Source organism: Felis catus, chromosome E1, assembly GCF_018350175.1.
Source record: "Felis catus isolate Fca126 chromosome E1, F.catus_Fca126_mat1.0, whole genome shotgun sequence".
Lineage (NCBI taxonomy): Eukaryota > Metazoa > Chordata > Mammalia > Carnivora > Felidae > Felis > Felis catus.
The window spans coordinates 13,388,646-13,407,851 of record NC_058381.1 but is presented as its reverse complement, the minus strand read 5'-3'; the positions used below and the strand labels follow the sequence as shown (position 1 = coordinate 13,407,851).

The following is a 19,206-nucleotide window of genomic DNA, read 5'->3' as shown; positions in this document are numbered from 1 at the left end:
CCCTCCCCCACTCACTCTCTGTCTCTCTCTTTCTCAAAAGTAAATAAACGTTAAAAAAAAAAGTTTAAAGATACTTATTGATTACAAAGGGAAATAGTACCAGAAAGGGACAGATCAACATGTTGTACCTCCTATGCTGTGCACTTAGAAGGACACAGCTTCACTTCTGTGATACTCCTGTCAAAAATGCATAACCTGAATGTAATCATGAGGAAACATATTCTACAAAATAATTGGCCTGTACCATTGAAAAATGGTGAGACAGACCAAGAAACTATTGCAGATTGAAGGAGAGTAAAGAAAGATGAGTATTGAAAAAATGTAATGAATGATCTTGGGCCAGAAAAAAAAAAATTGTTTTCTTTTGCCATATAGGACACTAATAGGACAACTGGTGATATCTGAATAAGTTTATACATTACATAAGAGCATTATCATTGTTAATTTCCTGATTTTGATCCTCATATTGTGGTTTGATAAGAGAATGTCCTTGTTTTTTAGGAAATATATACTGAAGTATTGGGGTTTAAGAGGCATCCTATCTGTAACTTTGTAACTTACTCTCAAATGGTTGCAAAATATAAACGTGTGATATATATACATACACATACACATACGTATATGGAATGTGTGATATGTATATATACACATATATGTATATGTGATATGTATACATTGTATATATGCACACATATATGGATGTGTGACACGTATATATTCACATATATATGTATGTGTGTATATATGTATATGTGTGTGTGTGTGTGTGTGTGTGTGTGTGTGTATATAATAAGAGAATGATAAAGCAAATACGATAAAATATCAAAATGGTAACTTTGGGGGAATCTAGATACAGAATGCATGGGAATTTTTTGGACTATTCTTTCATTTTTTAGCAAGCCAAATATTTCAAAATAAAAAGGTTTTGAAAAACAGAATGTATATAATTAATTATAATCTACTTATTCATGAAATTTGTTACATTAGTTCTCCTAATCTTTTCTGAATCATCTATTCTGTCAATACCAAAATTTTAAAAATTATCTACAAAATAAATATACTATTATAAATTTAAGATAAAATTTCTTGCCTAAAAGAATTAAGATGACAATCTTTGCTCATAGGGAGGCTGATTCTCCTTCCTGGGCAGAAGAGCAATGGAAAGAGTCACCCAGGTTATATTATTCTCTTATTTCTATTCACTGTTTGTGACTGATTCATTGGATACTGGCCAAAACTTAAGCCAAATATTTATTTAATTTATATAGAGCATTGTTGTAAAAATATTAGACAGTCATGAGTGTCCTATGATTACCTGGAAATATATGTACGCTACCTGAAGATTTTCTATGTCAGTATCAACTGCTTTTGGCGGCTTTTCCTTTTCATTCCAACTGACTGTAATTATTATTTTAAATGTGTATGTTGTCACTTTGATCTTGCTGATTTTTCTATATGCCATAAGACCCTCTAAATGAAGACTGACAGAATACCATTGGGGGCCAGGGTATAGAGAACCAAATCACCCTATATATCAAAGAATCAAGAAATTTGAGGGGTACCTGGGTGGCTCAGTCAGTTAAGCATCCAACTCTTGGTTTCAGCTCAGGTCATGATCTCACGGTTTGTGAGATCAAGCCCCAGGGTGGGGACTGCACTGCTAGCCCAGACCCTGCTTGGGATTCTCTCTCTTCCTTTCTCTCTGCCCCTCCACCGCTTGTACTTTCTCTCTCTCTCAAAATAAATAAATAAATATAAAAAAAAAGAAATTTGACTGTTTCTTTTTCCCTCTGACTTCTCTGAGTTATGAGAGAAGCTTCTTGTGACAGATACTCACCAAGTTTCTGGGTAGATCAGACATTCAGCCTGAAGGCCGAGGTCAGGGCCTGGGTAGGCAGATGCACTAAAGAGCATCCTATCTACAGGAAGGAGCAGGTTGGCCCAGTCCAGACTCCACACAGGACCCCCACCACACTATCACCAGAGACCCTTGCCTAGTCGGACAGCAAATTCCTATGCATCATTAAATATGTAGCAAGCACGTTTTCTGTGAACATAAAGGAACTGACCTTGCATGTGGTTTGGAGACTTGTGTTACCCACCAGTAAGGCCCTGGGCAAATGAACACCATCTCAGGAACTCAGTTTCCCCAGTTTAAACAGCAAGGGGCCCAAATACTGTCTGAGGGTACTCCTAACTTTAACATTCTTTAAAGTTAGAGGAACAGGTACTTTTGGGAGACGGCTCCCAGGAGTCTCGCCTCGCTGCGTCACCTGGAAGATGGTGAAGGGCTCAGTGTAGAGGTCCAAAACAGGGTGGGGATGGTCCCTCTGGCTCTCTGAGGTCTGGAGTTGGTAGCTGACCTTGACACTGATGCTGGAGAAGCAGTCCTCCTCGCAGAGCTACCACAGAGTCACCAAGTAATACAGGATTGGAGTGGCATGTGGGGGGAAAATGACAAGAATACTTTTAAGTCTGATGTAGTCATAATAAGAAATAAACAATGAAAGTGTTGAGTCAGAAGTCATAAGCCTCTTCCACATAAGCCAAGCTGAAGGGAAACTTCCTTCAACCAAGCTGCCTAGAGCTTTGGAAAAATCTCACTTGATCTGCTACAACCTCAGGCCTGAAAACTCATGATGGTTCCCATCCCAAACACAAAGGGATTTTGGCCATCAAGAGTTACAAACCAACTTGAATATTTTTTGGAGGGCAAATGGAAGCCACAGAAGGGAAGAATTGTGGTCACATCTATGTTCATAAAGGTCTTTCTCAAAGCAACCTGGAGGACTTATTAGAAAGGTAAAACCTGGGGCGGCTGGGTGGCTCAGTCGGTTAAGCGTCCGACTTCGGCTCAGGTCATGATCTCACGGTCCGTGAGTTCAAGCCCCGCGTCGGCCTCTGTGCTGACAGCTCAGAGCCTGCAGCCTGCTTCAAATTCTGTGTCTCCCTCTCTCTCTGACCCTCCCCCATTCATGCTCTGTCTCTCTGTGTCTCAAAAATAAATACACATTAAAAAAAAAAAGAAAGGTAAAACCTGAAGATGAGGAGATTACTTAGGGTGCCATTGGCCTTAGTGAGCCTTTCAGTGATGGTAGGAGCTTTGAACACCTGAGAGTAGGTGAGCATGATCCCTAGGTAGAAAATGTAGTTTTTATTTAAGGAAGGCATAGACTTGCTACAAACACTTTCTTAATCCAATTAACACCCTGAACAGATATGGGAACAGATATGTAGTGAGAAGCATAACTTATAAGTTTATTGGAATAAATCATCCTTATAGGTCCTTCTAAGGCTGAGTCCTGACAAATGCATGTCTTTTATGTCTCCAGGCACCTCTGTCAGGAGTAAACCTTTGTAAATGATACCTTTTGTCTTTATTTTATTTTCTCTCATTCAATGTTTCTGATGTTTACTCATATAAGGGCATTCAGCCCCACTGCTAGGTGAGATGACATGAGGCTGGGGTGGGGGGATCCACCGTTATTCCTGATTTGTTGCCAAGAAGAATGTCAGCCATTAGAGCATTTCCCTTTGTGTCCAGTTTCTAGGAAGCTCAGAGACATAGTGTTCAATTTCAGTAGATTTCTTTACTTCGGAGTTCTAGTATAATTAACTCCATCTCCCATGCCATTATATGGTTCTTGATCTGCTAGGATTATTATAATTGTCTAGTTTGTTTTGGGTATATATCCTTCATGGCGAGCATCTCAAATCTTTTTTCTCAAGAAAACCCAGACCCATCATGACTCTCTTCTAAACTCCTCCACTTACCTTTCCCTCTGTGGGAATGAGCAGGAGGGGCTCACAAAGACGGGACACACTGCCATCCCATTCCCTAAGGTGGCTCTGACAAATATTCTTGTCTGAACAGTGCAGTCTTTTCCTCTGCTTCATCACATCCACGTCCAATGTGAAGTTCAGAACTGTGTCTTTGAGGCCTGGGAATGAAGACCAGACCTTCCTGATAAGACTGGGATGGGTAAGCCCTAGACAGAGGGCCCCTAGCCTGCCTGCAGTTCCTTATGAGCCCTTCCTGAGTGGTGTCCCCACCTAGTCCCTTGTGTTGGAATCCCAAGTTTCTTCATTTCAAAAGTACTTTCCTCATGGTCTTCTGGCACCTGGTTCTAGTCCCTCAGTGCCCCAGCCCCAAACCCAAAGCAGCACATGCCCAGGGCTATGATTGAAAGAGAAAACTATGAGGAAGAATAATTCAGAGACTGGAGAGAGAAACCATAGAGTAAGACCTAAGGATAGCGGAGCTGGAAGCACCTTACAGACTACCTGGGCCAACTCTCATACTGTACAGAATAGAAACCAGGGCCCAGAGAATAAAAGACACTTGCCCAGTGTCACACAGCCACTCAGAAGCTGCTATTCAAGCAATGTGACCTGAATCTTTCATCCTATACAGCTGGAACTGATAGGTCTGTCATTTTCTACCCCCAGATTTGATGAAGGCCTCCTTCTACAGGAAAGCCACTCCCACCTGGGAGAATGCTTTCTGACCTGCAAGAGGCAAAGAGACATCTTAGGTATTGTTCTGGAGAGATTAAACCTTGGGGACTGTTGCTGAGGGATTATTCTGGAGGGGAGCTCTTGGGTTAGCAATAAGTACCTGGGCTATGAAAACCATGCCCATCCTCTGCCTTCTGGAAAGGCACCCAACCAATGCCAAGTATGGGGATGGAAAAAGAGGCCAGGCTTCCAGCAGGTTATCTAATCCCACCTGCCTAGGGAGACACAGTGAGGAGGGAGGGAGGGAAGATGTGATCAGAGAGTAAGAGGAAAGGCACTTCTCAGGAGCCCCTACAAACACATGCACACACACACGGGCACAGGAGAGGGGGATGGAGGCGTGGCTGCCTTTTTTCTGAGTCTTCTTTCAGAAACTCAATCCTTCAGCCTTGAGGAAGGGATCCAAAATCCTTCTGCCCAACAAGGGAAGGGTCAGATAAATCCCTTCATAGTATGGCTTTAACAGCAGACCACTCTTTTCTGGGACAGTTCCCATTAGGCAGAACCTAACCTCAAGGGAACTAAGCTCTAATAGAGGGATTTCAAGTACCAGGACTTCATAACACTCCCGGCACACCACCACCCTCCCAGTCCTCTTTCTCTGTCCCCTACAGAAGCCAACAAGGAATGACCACAACACTGGGTGGGGGGGAGGGGGGAGGGGGGTCAGCCAGGCTGTCTATTACCTGTCTCGGCAGCTGTAGTCACAGAGCTGATTTCAAAACACAAAAAAGCATTCACACTGCTGTTGAAGCCAATGGGCAGTGCCATGGGGGTGAAGGTCATGGACACATTCAGGTAAACCACAGGTCTTGAGCTAAACAAGATAGCAAAGAGAACCATGAGGAGTGACCACAAGACTTCAGTGCTTGGCTCATTCAATTATTCAATGAATATTTATTGAACGTCTCCAGTATACCAAGTGCTGTTCTGCATCTTCAGGATGTAGTAGTTGGAAAAGAGACAAGTCTCTTCTCTAGTGAGAAAATAGACAACAAGCAAATAAGAAGAGACAGGAAAATCCTATGTACAGGTAATGCTATGATAAAAGGAAATAGGGGGCACCTGGGTGGCTCAGTCAGTTAAGGGTCTGACTGTGGCTCAGGTCATGATCTCAGAGTTTGTGAGTTCGGGCCCTGTGTCGGGCTCTGCAGTGACAGCTTGGGGCCTGAAGCCTGCTTTGGATTCTCTCTCTCTCTCAAATATAAACATTAAAAATTTTTAAGAAAATAAAACAGGTTAGGGTAATAGAGATTGGGGGCTACTTAGTTGGGTGATCAGGGATGGCCTCCCTGATGAGACATTTGAGATGTGCCAACAAGAGCTAGCTGTGTGAAGAGAAGGGGAACCTCCTTCCAGGCAGAAAGCACAGCTAGTGCAAAGGGCATGTGGTAGCAATGAACTTGGTTTGTTTAAGGAACACAAAGGTCAGCACGACTGGAGCACAATTAGTGAGACAGAAGGTAGTAAGAGGAGATGGGGATGGAGGGATGAGCAGAGACAAGCCATGGAGATGGCGAGCCACGGTAAAGAATTTGGATTTTACTCTCTAAGTGGGAGCCACTGAGGGGTTTTAAGCAGCAGGATAAAGGGACTCCTCTGGCAGCCGTGTGGAGAACAGAGCACGGGGAGTGGAAGCACGGAAGAACACCATGGCAGTGGTGCAGGTGAGAGATGCCAGCGTCTTATACCGGGAGGCATTGTGGAGGCAGAGCCAACAAAATCTTGTTGATGGGGTGGTGGGAGAAAGAAAAGAGAGGAATCAAGGATGACTCCTGGGTATTTGTCCTGAACAAGTGGTGCCATTTACTTAGCTGGCAAGCCTGGGGAAGGGCAGCTTGGGGAGAATGAGGAGTGGGTGAGAACACGAAGTCCATTTTTAGACATGTTAACTTTGAGATGCCAGACAGCAACAGCCAAGAGGGGCGTTAAATAGGCAGCCAAGTTGGAGCTTAGTGGAGCGCACAGGACAGATAGGTGCTCTGCCAGATTATTTATAGCCATGGGATTTGATAATTCCCTTAGGGATGGAACACAGAAGTTCTGAAAATCATCATATCATCAAAATAATAGCTTTCAATGAGTACTGTACCAAATCTTTGCAAAGATTCTCTCAATAACTCTTCATAACTCTGTGAGGGAGGTGCTGTTGTTATTCTCATTTACAGATCAGAAAACTGGGACTCAGAATACAAGAACCTGCCCAAGGGCAAATGGTTAATTGAGAGCTGAGGGTCAAACCCAGATGGGCAGATTCGAGAGCCAGTGCCCTCAACAACCACATTTACTCTCTCCCATCAGTGTCTGGTGTCTTCATGGGGTCACTGAAGACAGGGCAACTAGGTGAGGCTGGGACTTGGGACCCCAGGAGGCAGGACGAATCCCTACCGGAGCACAGCTGCCCGGCCCAGAGTGCCCACGGTGATGTCAGCAAGGCCGTCACCAGTGAAATCTAAGCCACCAGCCACTGACATGCCAAAGTAGTGGAGTCCTGAGGCCACCTCTGAGGCTCTGATCCGCTGTGGAGAGAAAAGCACAAGGCATGGAGGAGGAGAAGGGGAGCTCTTTTGGGTTTTATTCAAATCAGCATGATAAGCCTTGATCCCCACCCCAGTGAGCCCTCAACTGAGGAACTGAAAAGAGAAGGGCAAGGTTTTCCAGGGGGAATGGCATTTGAATGGAGCCCTGAAGGGCAGGTGGGACTTGACATGGCAAGTGATGAAAGCTGGGGTTGGGGAAGAGCAGGACATCTGAGGACATAGCTAGGGGTCACTGCAGTGGGAACAGAGGGGGTTTGGGTGCAAGGAGGCTTGATGAGGGGCTGGGGAATGAGGTGGGCCTGACTAATCAGACACAGGGCGGAAGATGGTGAGTAGGAGCAGCCAGACCAGGGGTGGTAGGGATGGAGAGAGACAGGAGCCAGGCCAGGGCTGGATATGGGAGAGAACCATTAGGATATGTGTGGGGGATAGGAGAAGGGGCCCAGAGGAGCAGCAGGTCTGGGAGGAGAGGATGCTTTGGGTTAGGCAGCATGAGACTGAGATGCCTGGGGGGCCATCCAGCAAGGTGCTCGGGACACAGCTGGACATACAAAACTGAAGTTAGGAGAACAACCGTGGTCTGAGATGGGTGAAAGTGCCCACAAACTATGCAACATGAGAGGCTGGCAATGGAGTCTTGGGAGATGAGGGTTAAGGCATGGATGGGGTTGGGTGGGGGGGGCAGGAGCCAGAGAAGGGACAGAAAGTGGGGAAGGAGAATCTGAGGCAGGTCCATGGTCAGGAATGCCAAAAAAGGGAGATACGGGTCAAGAAACAGATGTTGCCACAACCTCTTACCCCACTGGAAGGGTCTGGGGTGAGGTCCTGGCCTGGAACCTCCAAGTGACTTCTGTCCTTCACTGGGCACTGCTGACCCTTTGGGACCCGCCTGACACTTAGAACTGGAGCTGACTTGGGGCTCAGGCTATCACATCTAGGGAGGTCAGAATCTCATAGTAGAGCTGGAGAGAGCCCTGCAGGTTACCTGAGAGGGGGTGGTAGAAAGGCCATCCCAGCGTCCATTGTAGATGTACACGCTGCCGAAGCTGGTACCATCATCTGCCCCAAAACCCTCCAGGGGGGCCCCAATGGCCACATCTGTGAGCTTATCCTGACTGATATCCCCCACTGTTGCCATGGCAAAGCCAAATCGGACATCAGTGAATCCAGGGTACCCGCTCAGCATGTGTGCCAAAGAGAAGGAACCATTCTGTAAAGCAAACAGGTAGCTCAGCCCTCAAGAGAGGGATGCAGGGTGCACAACCACAGCCATCCCAGAAGGCATGCTCACTGGACTTGTTTCTGATTCTCTAGCAGGGAGGCTGAGGCTCAGAAAAGGCGACGGACCTCCCCAAGGCTACACGGTAAGCGAGTGGTAAGGCTAAGATCCTCCTGCCCAGAGCCTGCTAGGACCCAGAGCCTTCTCCCTCTGCTCCCACAGTTAGGGGTACCGCACTGGCAACTGGGAGGCCCGGGTTCTAGTCTTGGCTCTACCACACACTCGCTATGTAAACTTGAGCAAGTCTCAACATCGTTGAGCCTCAGCTTCCTCATCTGTAAAATGGAAGTGACACAGTATGAGAAACACAGTTACAGTGAGAAACAAGCGAGATCATAGACAAAACATGCTTTGCCGAGCGTGCAGCTATTTGGGATGTTATCATCATCAACATGGGATGATGGGGTGGGGAAAGTGAGAAGGTGGAGCAGGGGAACAAATGGAACAGCCGCCCCAGCTGTCCACCATCCACCCTGCGCACCTCCCCAGCACTGTCCTTCCAAGCAAGGCAGGGCCAGGGTGCTCCCAGCCTCCATCACCTCTGCAGCAGGCTAAGCACCCACAAGCTCAGCAAGTTTGCGAAGATGGAGACTCCCACCTGCTTGTTCAGATGGTACATGTAGACTCTGCCTTCCTCTCCGTGAATGTGGTAGAAAGGAGCAGCCACGAGCAAGAAGTCCGTGGTCCCATCCATGTCAACGTCCACAGGGCACAGCTCAGAGCCAAAATAGGATCCCATCTACAGCCCAGGAGGAGCTCAGCTCACAAGGGTGCTGGGGAGGCCTCCTCTGATACCCCTCAGCAAGCCTAGACTCCTGATCCTGTTCTTCCTGGACTGCCAATTTGGGTCATTCCAGATCAATCTGTTCACCAGAGAAACCTAGAAGCCTGGGTGAGCGGCCATATGCCCCACAGCGGAGGAAGCCAGTTGATAACCAGACATGCAGAGCTGGGGCAGTGGCACTGCATTCTGTCTGAGTTCTGTCCAGGCTGAGGTGATGCCCCTCGGTGTGCCTTGGAGCCTGTCCCATTCCCTCTGGGACTTCCAGATCCTCCATCTATAATAATGGGGGCATCCTTCTCCAGCAAGTACCTGCTCTCCCTCCAGCACTGGCACGAAGTTGGTCTCTTTGCCCTCCTTCTGAAGCTCAAACACGGCCCCCCGCTGCTTGTACCGTGGAGCCCCTGCCACATAGGAGAGGCCACAGGCCTTGTGCAGCAGGGCCACTGAGTAACCTAGGAGGGAGGAGGTGGTGGTTATCGTTGGGAGCTCCCAGGCCACTCCTTAGAACCCCGACTTTCCCAGCCAATCCTTCAAAGTAGCCTGGGCAGAGGGGAGCAGATCTGGAGAAACTGTCTTTCTCATCCTTTTAAAAATTGGCATCAGGGAGTGCTCCCACTTAACCACCGTGGCTGGTCACACACAAGTGCCCCATCACACAGAAGTGATACACACACATTATCATATATACAGCTTCACTCCAAATATACTCCTTCACACACATTCACCACCCATGTTCATCATACACATGGTATATGAGGACCAAGGAGAGGGGTGAAGGGTTACCCACCACTACCGTTAGTGGCAAGGCCCCACATCCTCAGGGCCACCCTGAGCTTCAGTACCAAGGAGGCCTTGTCCTCATCCAAAAGGCCCTAATTCTCAGCCTCGAGCGTCCCTAACCAAGGCCCATCCCTCAGTCCATGTGACTGACCAGAGCCTGCCCTAACTGGGAAGCCTAGTGCAGGCTAATGCGCAGCCTCAGTGTCCCTGTGTAGGCCCCACCCTCACTCAGGTAGTCTCCAGGCCCCGCCTCACCTAGATAGCTGTACTGTGCAGTCTTGGTATCTGCTGCCGTCTGGTTCAGGAAGCGACCCCGGCGGCTGTGCAAGTTGTAGAGCAGTGCTCCCCCTGACCAGTTAAAGGCCCCGACGGCACCGAGCAGCACCTGCCCCTACAGGGGATGAGGGTTGGAGGTCATCTGAGAGGGAGGGGCTGGGGCCAGCCACAGCAGCCATGGGCCTACCAGCCAATGTCACAAACCTTGGGTTGGGGGCGGGGGATGTTCAATGATCCCTGACCACCTGGCTGGAAACACAGAAGGAAGGTGAAATGGCAAATACCCAGTTCCTACCTTGTACCCATGACCCTAGCGGGGCAACTGTCTCTCCAGTGAGTGTCTCTCCAGATTTCCAGGGTGGAAATCTGACCCGGGCCATAGACGTTGAGCATTAAAACAAAGTATGGTTGAGCAAGACAGAGCTCATCTCCTTCTGTACAGGTTGCTCAGCCTGTGCCTGACACCCAAGGCCTACCTGTGCTGAGTAATTTGCTAACCACAATTCCACCTCTGTGCAGGGCTGATGTCCTCACCATGCCTGCATCTTTCCCCATCTGGGAGGAATAGTGCCTCCGGTGAGGAGTACTCAGCTTGGTAGGCAAGTGACCCGAGCCAAAGCTTGTGTTAGTAGCATATATTAAGAGGGAACTGCTCAATCTTTGAGCACACAGAACAAAACTGACCCCTGTAATAAATATGGCCATTCTTTTGTCTACCTCAAAGGTCCAGATTAGGGCAAGCAAGTACAAGAGTTTTCTTTTATCCTAAACGGGCTCCTTCAGAGGCCTCATTACAGGAGGACAGAGCCCTGCACTGTGAGCCAGGGGTCCCTGAGTCCCTGGGTGTCACTGAGGCCCTTCCTCTATGGTGATCCTGCCTGGTGCTGAGTTCACCACATACCTCATCCAGGATCTGGGCACTGAACCCGATCTGTGCCAGTTGGTAGTGGAGGGCCTCTCCAACAGTGCCTAGAAGCAAGAAGCCCAGTGAGATGCTGCTGTGGGCTGAGGTGAAGGGAGAAACTAAGTCAGGGAAGGGCCCAGTTTGACCTCATACCCAGAGGGAACGATGTTCGGAACAATGGGACATATACCAGGCTGAGAGTGGAGACCTGATCCTGCTTTAGTATCTACCCGCAGAGTAAGCTTGGGCAGCTTACTTCCTCTTTCTGGGCCTCAGTTTCCTCATCTGTGAGCTCCTGAGAGTGGGATCCATGTCCCAGTCATTCTTTCTCCAGCACTTAAGCTTCTCATCAGAGGTTCAGGTAATTCTGGGGAAGCGATGAGGGCTGGGGATATTGTTACCTTTTTAGAGATGGAACAGCTGAGGCTCAGAGAGGTGATAGGAGTTGCCCAGAGAACCATATGGAGGTAGGACAGGGGTGGGGCTGACACACAGGGCTTGGCCTCCTGCCAGAGGCTAAGTGGACCACGCTGGAGCCCTCACCTTCCGTGTGAATGATATTCTGCTGCAGTTTGCTCAGCAGTCCATCCAGGGCTGAATAATTGGTCACTGTGAATGCATGTCTCTCAAATGGGTCTGAGGCAATCAGCTTCAGTTCCTTGAGGGTCTTAGTACTCTCATTTCCCACCTGCACAGAAGCCCTGGGTCAGTGGGTCAGCACTGTGAGGGCTGGTTGGTTCCCAAGCCCAGGGAGCTCTCTAGGCTAGGAGAGGGCTGAGTCTCTCTGCTGGCCTTCAGAGCCCTTCACCACCTGCCTCCTTTCCCTGCTCCCTGTTCTCCCACACATACCCCTTCCTTCTCACACCAGGTTCATTGTCACCTCTGCACATGCTGTGCCCTTTGCCTGCAGAGCCCTTCTACCTTCCCTGCACCCTAGGCCAGCTACTCCTGCTTGTCCTCCAACACTTAGCTTAGCACCATCTCCTCCAGGAACCTTCCCTGATGTTCTTCTTTTGGGATCCCTGAGTGTCCACTGCTCTCCCCATCACTGCTGGGTGAGTGAGCTGTGACCACAGTTGGGAAACAAGACCTCTGTGTGAGGACCCGATATGGGATGGGGGAAGTACAGGACATAGGGACTGGGAGAAGTTGGTGAGAGTCTGTGAATAGAGCAAGCCCCTATCGGGAACCCTGGCTCCTCCCCACCCCAGGCTGAACAGGGTCAGAAGATACCCCCCGACCCAACTCCCAGCTCTTACCCTGATGGCAAAGCGCTCAACACCTTGCATCTTTGGGGAACTGATGACAGTCGTGAGGTTGAGTGGATCCCCAAATATGTCCCCATCAGTGATTACCACTATGACCTTGGGTGCATTTTTTCTGGAGCCGTGGCTTGGCGTGAAGATGTTGTCTCTAAGTAGGGGAGAGTAAATAAAGAGGAGAACTTTGCCAGAGGGATACTGAGCTCCGGGGAGATTTTACTCACTGACCTGTTTCAGAATTGGAGAGGATTAAGGAGCCCTCCGAAATGGGGGAACAAAAGCCAGAAGAGGGGTGGTGATGCCCCTGTGGCACACAGCAGGGCCAGGTGGAGGGGAGGCTGAGACATACCTAGCCCCTCACCTCCTCCCATAGAAAGGTGCTGGATAGCAGAGTCTATTCTGTGTGTATGTGTAGGAATGACAATGATATTAATAAAGAGTGGCTAATATTTACATAGTACTTATGTGCCAAGCACTGTTGTAAGTGCTGCGCATATTTTAACCCATTTAATCCTCACAAAATCCTATAGAACAAATAATATTATTTTTTTAAGTTTATTTATTTATTTATTTTGAGAGACAAAGGGAGCATGCAGAGGGAGAGAAAATCCCAAGCAGCCTCCACCTGTCAGCGCAGAGCCTGACGTGGGGCTGGAGCTTACAAACTGTGAGATCATGACCTGAGCTGAAATCAAGAGTCAGATGCTTAACTGACTGAGCCACCCAGGTGCCCCTGACAAGCATTATTATTATTCTCATTTTAAACGTGAGGCAACTGAAGCACTGACAGGTTAGGCAACTTACCCAAGGTGAGTACAAAGTAGAGATTGAACCCACGCAGCCTGGCCACGAAGCCCATCCCTGTAAGTACCGTGCTCTACTGATGCTCACAGCAGGAGTCTTTGAAGACTTTTTGGAGGATGTCTTGGGATGTCAGCCATTAACAAAGACTGGGTTGAAAGACCTCACACATTTCCCTCAGCCAAAGAAGAGCTAGAACCTGATCCTCTCCTCTTCACAGCTCCATCCAGCCATCTCTCCAGGCATGATGCCTCAGAACCTCTGGGCAGGGCCGTGAGCTGGCACCCAGGAGGTGCTCAGGTAATTCCCACTGCCCTCATACTTACAGGACATGCTGTATGGCAGAAGCAGTCTTGGTGACATTCTTCACTTGAGTGACATTCTGGACTCTGGCGAGGGAGGCCAGTGCATCCTGGCTGTCCCGAAGATCAAACTCAGTCTGTATCACTTCCCCATATTGCACAAGGGCAAAGTTGCACTATAGAGGAGGAGCCGAGGTGGGGAGGAGGTTGGCAGAGTCGCCATGCCCAAAGCCGCCCCTGCCCCCTACACGGTTCCTCCTGGAAGCAGTGGAAGAATCCACTCATTTCTCCTTGCCTCCAGGCAGGAGGAGATGTTAAGGCAGAGGGAAATCTCTAAGCAAGGAGAGGTGGAGGAAGGTATAATAGTACTGGATCACAGTGAATCATAGACTTGCCCCTGAAACCATGTCTTTGTGTAGTCCCCCTCCCACATATTGACTATGGGGTTGGTCATGTGACTAGCTTTGGTCAATGGAACATGAGCAAATGCGATACAGTCAGAAACTTGAAAAGTACATGCATGCGCTGGTTCTTGCCCTCTTGGAACACTGCAGCCGTGAAAACGTTAAGCTGGCCTGCTGGAGGCACAAGGCCCAGACGGGTAAGGCCATCTTAGGCCATCCAGTCAAACAACAGGATGTCTGCAGCTGCAGGAGTAACTCCAGGCAAGGCCAGCAGAAGGACCACCCAGCTGAATCCAGCCCAAATAGCTGACCCACAGAACTGTGAGCAAATAAATGGTTGTTGTTTTGAGGTAGTTTGTTCATGGCAATAGAGAACTAATAGACTGTGTGAGTCTAGCTCTTAGGGAAGCCCACCTCAAAGCACTTGGCATAGAAGTTCTTCATCATGTTGGAGATGAAGTCTTTGGCTTTCTGGAAGTCTGGGGGATCAATGCTTCCTGAGCCATCTAGGATGATGGCAATCTCAGTGCCTGGCCAAAACAGGGAGCAGGTTAGGAGCGGACACGGAATTTGACACAGGAGTGAGGGCAGCATGTGCTGCCCTGCAGGGCACCCACCCCATTCAAGCCCTGAGGGCTCAGTTCAGGGAGGAAGCTGGTAAAGCTCCCAAGAGTGAAGCCTTTGTCTCGGAGGCATAGATAGCCACGGCCTACTCAGGCTCTGACCTGCTGAGTGAGTCACTCCCATAGCTCCTGCTCCTCGGGCCTCAGTTTCCCCATCTGTAATATGGAGGGGGGGGCAGAGCTGGGACTAACTAGGCCTATAGAATCCAGCCACTGCTTCCCATCTTCCGGCCCTCGGCACACCTCACCCCTGGAGGTCACCAGCCTAGGGGTCAGCTCTGACAGCCTCTGGGAACAACCCAGATCTGCCTCTTCTCACCAGCTGCTTCGTCCTCCTGCCTCTCTTGTGTCTTCAGAGCCCGGCGCCACCTGGCTGTCTTCTCTAGGCTGCCATTCTTGTTCCTGTAGCAGTCTCTGGCATCCACATGTACATTGGGATCAAGGAGATTTTCTTTAAAAACACATACAGAAGAACTCAGAGTCAGATAGCCTCTTTGTTCACCTCCAGGCAGGCCCACACTTGTCTCTGCTCTGATTTCCTTCACAGGGGCTTAGGCTTGCCTTGCCCTCTCTGGGCTTCTGTGTCCCTCTAACATCTGCCACGCCTCTTCCTGGAGACCCAAGGAGATCTCTTTAGAGCTATCTAAGGTCAGTCAGTGTCCAACCCTTACCAAGGTCAGAGAAGTAGACCTGAGCCTGGGGTTGGAAGTTGTTGGCTAATAGGCTGCAGGTGCCTGTGAGTTCTGGGCTGAGGCTGTGGGGCTTCCGGGACATCACTTGAATACAGATCTAGGAGAGAGGGGGAGAGAAGAAGGGGAAAGCCTAGGTCATCTCCAGCACAGGCCCCCTAATCACAGCCACATGATCACCCCCATTACAGAATCCATCACCTCCATTACAGAATCAAGTGCCACAACCAAGTAGAAGATGCAGGAATAGTTTGCTCACCCCTCATCAGGGGTAGGAGTCAGTGCTGGGGCCAAAGCTGAAGTTAAGCACTTAGGTCAGTGTGCTGGGTCATGGAGTACCCAGGTCAGAGCCATGGTTAGCCCTGGGGTTGGTACCAGGGAGGCAGCTGGGCTCAGCCCTGAGAATATGCCAGTCAGAGTGTTATCAACACCGGTCAACTACAGGGTAAGCTCCACCTTCCCTGAAGCCCTCCATCATCCCGCCTCATGCATACTCACCAAAACACTGTGGTGGTTCCGGACAACTGTCACTCCCGGGTGCCTTCCCTTTGGGATGGGGGCATGCTCTGAAACAGTTAAGCCTAGGTAAGGAGGGAAGGATGCTGGGAGGCAACCCTACAGCCAACATCAGAGGTCAAATGATGGTCAGGGCCCCATAAAGAACAATCGGCCACTCAGAGCAGCCTCTAGAAGCCGGTTGGGGGGCCTTCAAGCACAGGCCTGGACATGTTCAAGGCAAAGTGCCTATTCCCTGGGCTTATTCACTGACTCATTCAACAAATGCCCTGTGATGTCTGCTCTGTGCCTAGCCTCATGGCAGATGGTGATAGGGATCTAGACATAACTGAGACCTGGTACTTTACTTACAGGGGATCCCAGTTTGGAAGGGCAGGAGGGTAGAGAAGAACTAGCCGGTGGTTGTGTGCAGCACTGGGGACGGGTGAAAGATGCTAAAGAACTGGCTACATGGACCAATGAACTCTCCACTCTCCACGTTCTATTTCTGGGGACTCTTAATGCCCCAAGACCCCAGGGTGAAAGTGTAGCTCATTCCTCTCCCTCCACAAGGTGACCTCAGGAGACTCATTTTTGAGCCATAGAATCACCCGCTTATGCTGCCAGCCTGCATCCCCTTCTGAAGCAGAGACTGAGGCTGATCAACACCATGCCTTTCACAGAGACAAGAACCCTACCATACACAGCTAAGGGTTCATCAGCAAATGTGGGCCTTGAGTTGAATTGGATGGGATGAGTAGAGTTGGTTAATGTGTGAATTAGGTCCATTCACTTGTTCATTCATTCATTCAAACAGCATTTATTGAGTGCCAATCCCCATGCTAGATGCTAGGATGGCCACAGGTCGGGAGGGGTAAAGTTAGATGAAATGGAGGTGTGATGAATTGGGACATGTTGGGTTCTGGAATCAGATAGAGTCAGGTTTGCCAGCTGTAGTGCTGCCAACACTAGATGCATGCCCTTAGTCGTATTGGCAATTAAAGGACTGCTCTGAACTGTAGCTTCCTTTTCTATAAAATGGGAGTGAATTTGAGAATTAAAAGTGAACAAAGCACTTAGCAGAGTGCCAGGCACTATGCTACATTTTAGGTATCATTTACGTAGCACTCGATACATTTTAGGTATCATTTTTGTTAGGACAAGATATGGAAAGGTGGGCTGGGGATTTGGGTTGGGTTGGGATGGGATTGGGCTTTGGGATAGAAGGCCTACTGTGGGTGGTGGTGGAATCTAGGGTCGAGGGACTGGACTAAGTGCATCTGGGTTCAAATGGTTTTGGCCAGATAAGTGGGATTCCTCAAAAGGAGGTCCAGGGAACATTCCCTGGAGTGGTGGTTGACTTACCTACTGGTTGGCAAAGAATCTCATCCTGGTTGAGGGAACAACGATGTAGGAGGCCTGCTGTCCCGTTGGTTTGAGGACTGGTGACCAGGAGCCTGAGTAGGAAGGCAGACAGCAAAGCTGAGCTGGCCAATGATTCCCTCCTCCTTTCTGCCTGCCCAGGCACAGTCTTTCCACTCCAGGCCCCACTCCAGGCCCCACTCCAGACTCACTGGCTCCCTATCTGGAAAACTAATGGAAGAGGTCCAGACTTGGGTCCCAGCCCAAAATGGCAGACTTTGCATTATGTGAAAAGCATTTGCATTTACATAGCTCCAGGGGAGAAATAGTTAAATGCATCTGCTCTCAGACTGCTGACCTACCCTGACAGAAATGGGAGTGGTATTGATGGTAAAGACTCTCTGCTCTTTGGGGAGGGGGTGGGTAGATGCTAGGAAGCCATCAACACGACAGCTGGTTCTGTCAGGGGCACTGCTGGCTTCCTAGTGGCTGCCAGGGGAACTGACCCACCTGGCCTCAGTGATGGTATTTCTTGAGAAGAGCATCCTGGCACTGCTATGCAATGAATGGGTCAGTCAGAAATGGAGGTTTGATTCCAAACTCATTCTATGAAGCCAGCATTGCCTTGATTCCAAAACCAGTCAAAGACCCCACTAAAAAGGAGAATTACAGGCCAATATCCCTGATGAACCTGGATGCAAAAAATTCTCAGCAGTGTACTAGCAAAGCAAATTCAATAGTACATCAAAAGAATTATTCACCATGATCAAGTTGGATTTATTCCTGGGCTGCAGGGCTGATTCAATATTTGCAAATCGATCAACGTGATACACCACATTAATAAAAGAAAGGATAAGAACCATATGATCCTTTCAACAGATGCAAAAAAAGGATATAACAAAATACAGCATCTTTTCTTGATAAAAACCCTCAAGAAAGTGGAGATAGAAAGAACATACCTTAATATCAGAAAAACCATATATGAAAGGCCTACAGATAATATCATTCTTGATGGGAAAAAACTGAGAGCTTTCCCCCTAAGGTCGGGAACACGACAGGGATGTCCACTCTCACTACTGTTGTTCAATATAGCACTGGAAGTCCTAGCCTCAGCAATCAGACAACAAAAAGAAATAAAAGGCATCCAAATTGGCAAGGAATAAGTCAAATTCTCACTCTTCACAGATGACATGATACTCTACATGGGAAATCTGAAAGACCACCAAAAAACTGCTAGAGCTGATACATGAATTCAGCAATGTCGCAGGATATAAAAACGATATACAGAAATTAGTTGCATTTCTTTACACCAATAATGAAGTAGCAGAAAGAGATATCAAGGAACTGATCTCATTTACAATTGCACCAAAAACCATAAGATACCTAGGAATAAACCTAACCAAAGAGGTAAAAGATCTATACATTGAAAACTACAGAATACTTATAAAAGAAAGTAAAGAAAACACAAAGAAATGGAGAAACATTCTGTGCTCATGGATTGGAAGAACAAACATTGTTAAAATGTCAATACTACCCAAGGAAATCCACACATTCAATGCAATCCCTATCAAAATAATACCAACATTCTTCACAGAGCTAGAACAAACAATCCTAAAATTTGTGTGGAACGAGAAAAGACCCAGAATAGCCACGTAATGTTGAAAAAGAAAACCAAAGCTGGAAGCATCACAATTCTGGACTTTTTAGCTACATTACAAAGCTATAATCATCAAGACAGTATGGTACTGGCACAAAAACAGATACATAGATCAATGGAACAGAAGACCCAGAGATTGACCCACAAATATATAGCTAACTAATCTTTGACAAAGCAAGAAAGAGTATCCAATGAAAAAAAGCAGTCTCTTCAGCAAATGGTGCTGGGAAAACTGGACAGTGACATGCAGAAGAATGAACCTGGACCATTTTCACCATACACAACAATAAATCAAAATGAATAAAAGACCTAAATGTGAGACAGGAAACCATCAAAATCCTACAAGAGAAAACAAGCAAAAACCTCTTTGATCTCAGCTGCAGTGACTTCCTACTTGACATATCTCTGGAGGCAAGGGAAATAAAAGCAAAAGTGAACTATTGGGACATCATCAAGATAAAAAGCTTCTGCACAGCAAAGGCGACAATCAATGAAATAAAAGGCAACCAATAGAATGAGAGAAGATATTT

The 19,206-nt window shown here is 48.1% G+C and overlaps 1 protein-coding gene across 17 annotated transcripts in view; it reads right to left on the bottom strand.

Annotated features, from left to right (window-relative positions):
- The window catches only part of ITGAE (integrin subunit alpha E), a 75,623-nt gene that overhangs the window by 23,367 nt on the left and 33,050 nt on the right, over positions 1-19,206 (bottom strand). For 9 of the 17 annotated variants that reach the window (XM_045043983.1, XM_045043979.1, XM_045043986.1 and 6 more), the window contains exons 3-20: positions 17,023-17,114; positions 15,661-15,743; positions 15,145-15,262; positions 14,793-14,924; positions 14,576-14,629; positions 14,265-14,380; positions 13,471-13,622; positions 12,341-12,494; positions 11,625-11,769; positions 11,079-11,146; positions 10,157-10,292; positions 9,431-9,573; positions 8,936-9,076; positions 8,044-8,268; positions 6,907-7,037; positions 5,205-5,335; positions 3,775-3,941; positions 2,274-2,402 (exon numbers count right to left, since the gene is read on the bottom strand). In XM_045043983.1, the coding sequence (XP_044899918.1) occupies positions 2,274-2,402; positions 3,775-3,941; positions 5,205-5,335; positions 6,907-7,037; positions 8,044-8,268; positions 8,936-9,076; positions 9,431-9,573; positions 10,157-10,292; positions 11,079-11,146; positions 11,625-11,769; positions 12,341-12,494; positions 13,471-13,622; positions 14,265-14,380; positions 14,576-14,629; positions 14,793-14,924; positions 15,145-15,262; positions 15,661-15,743; positions 17,023-17,114 (2,317 nt within the window). 17 annotated transcript variants of the gene reach the window in all.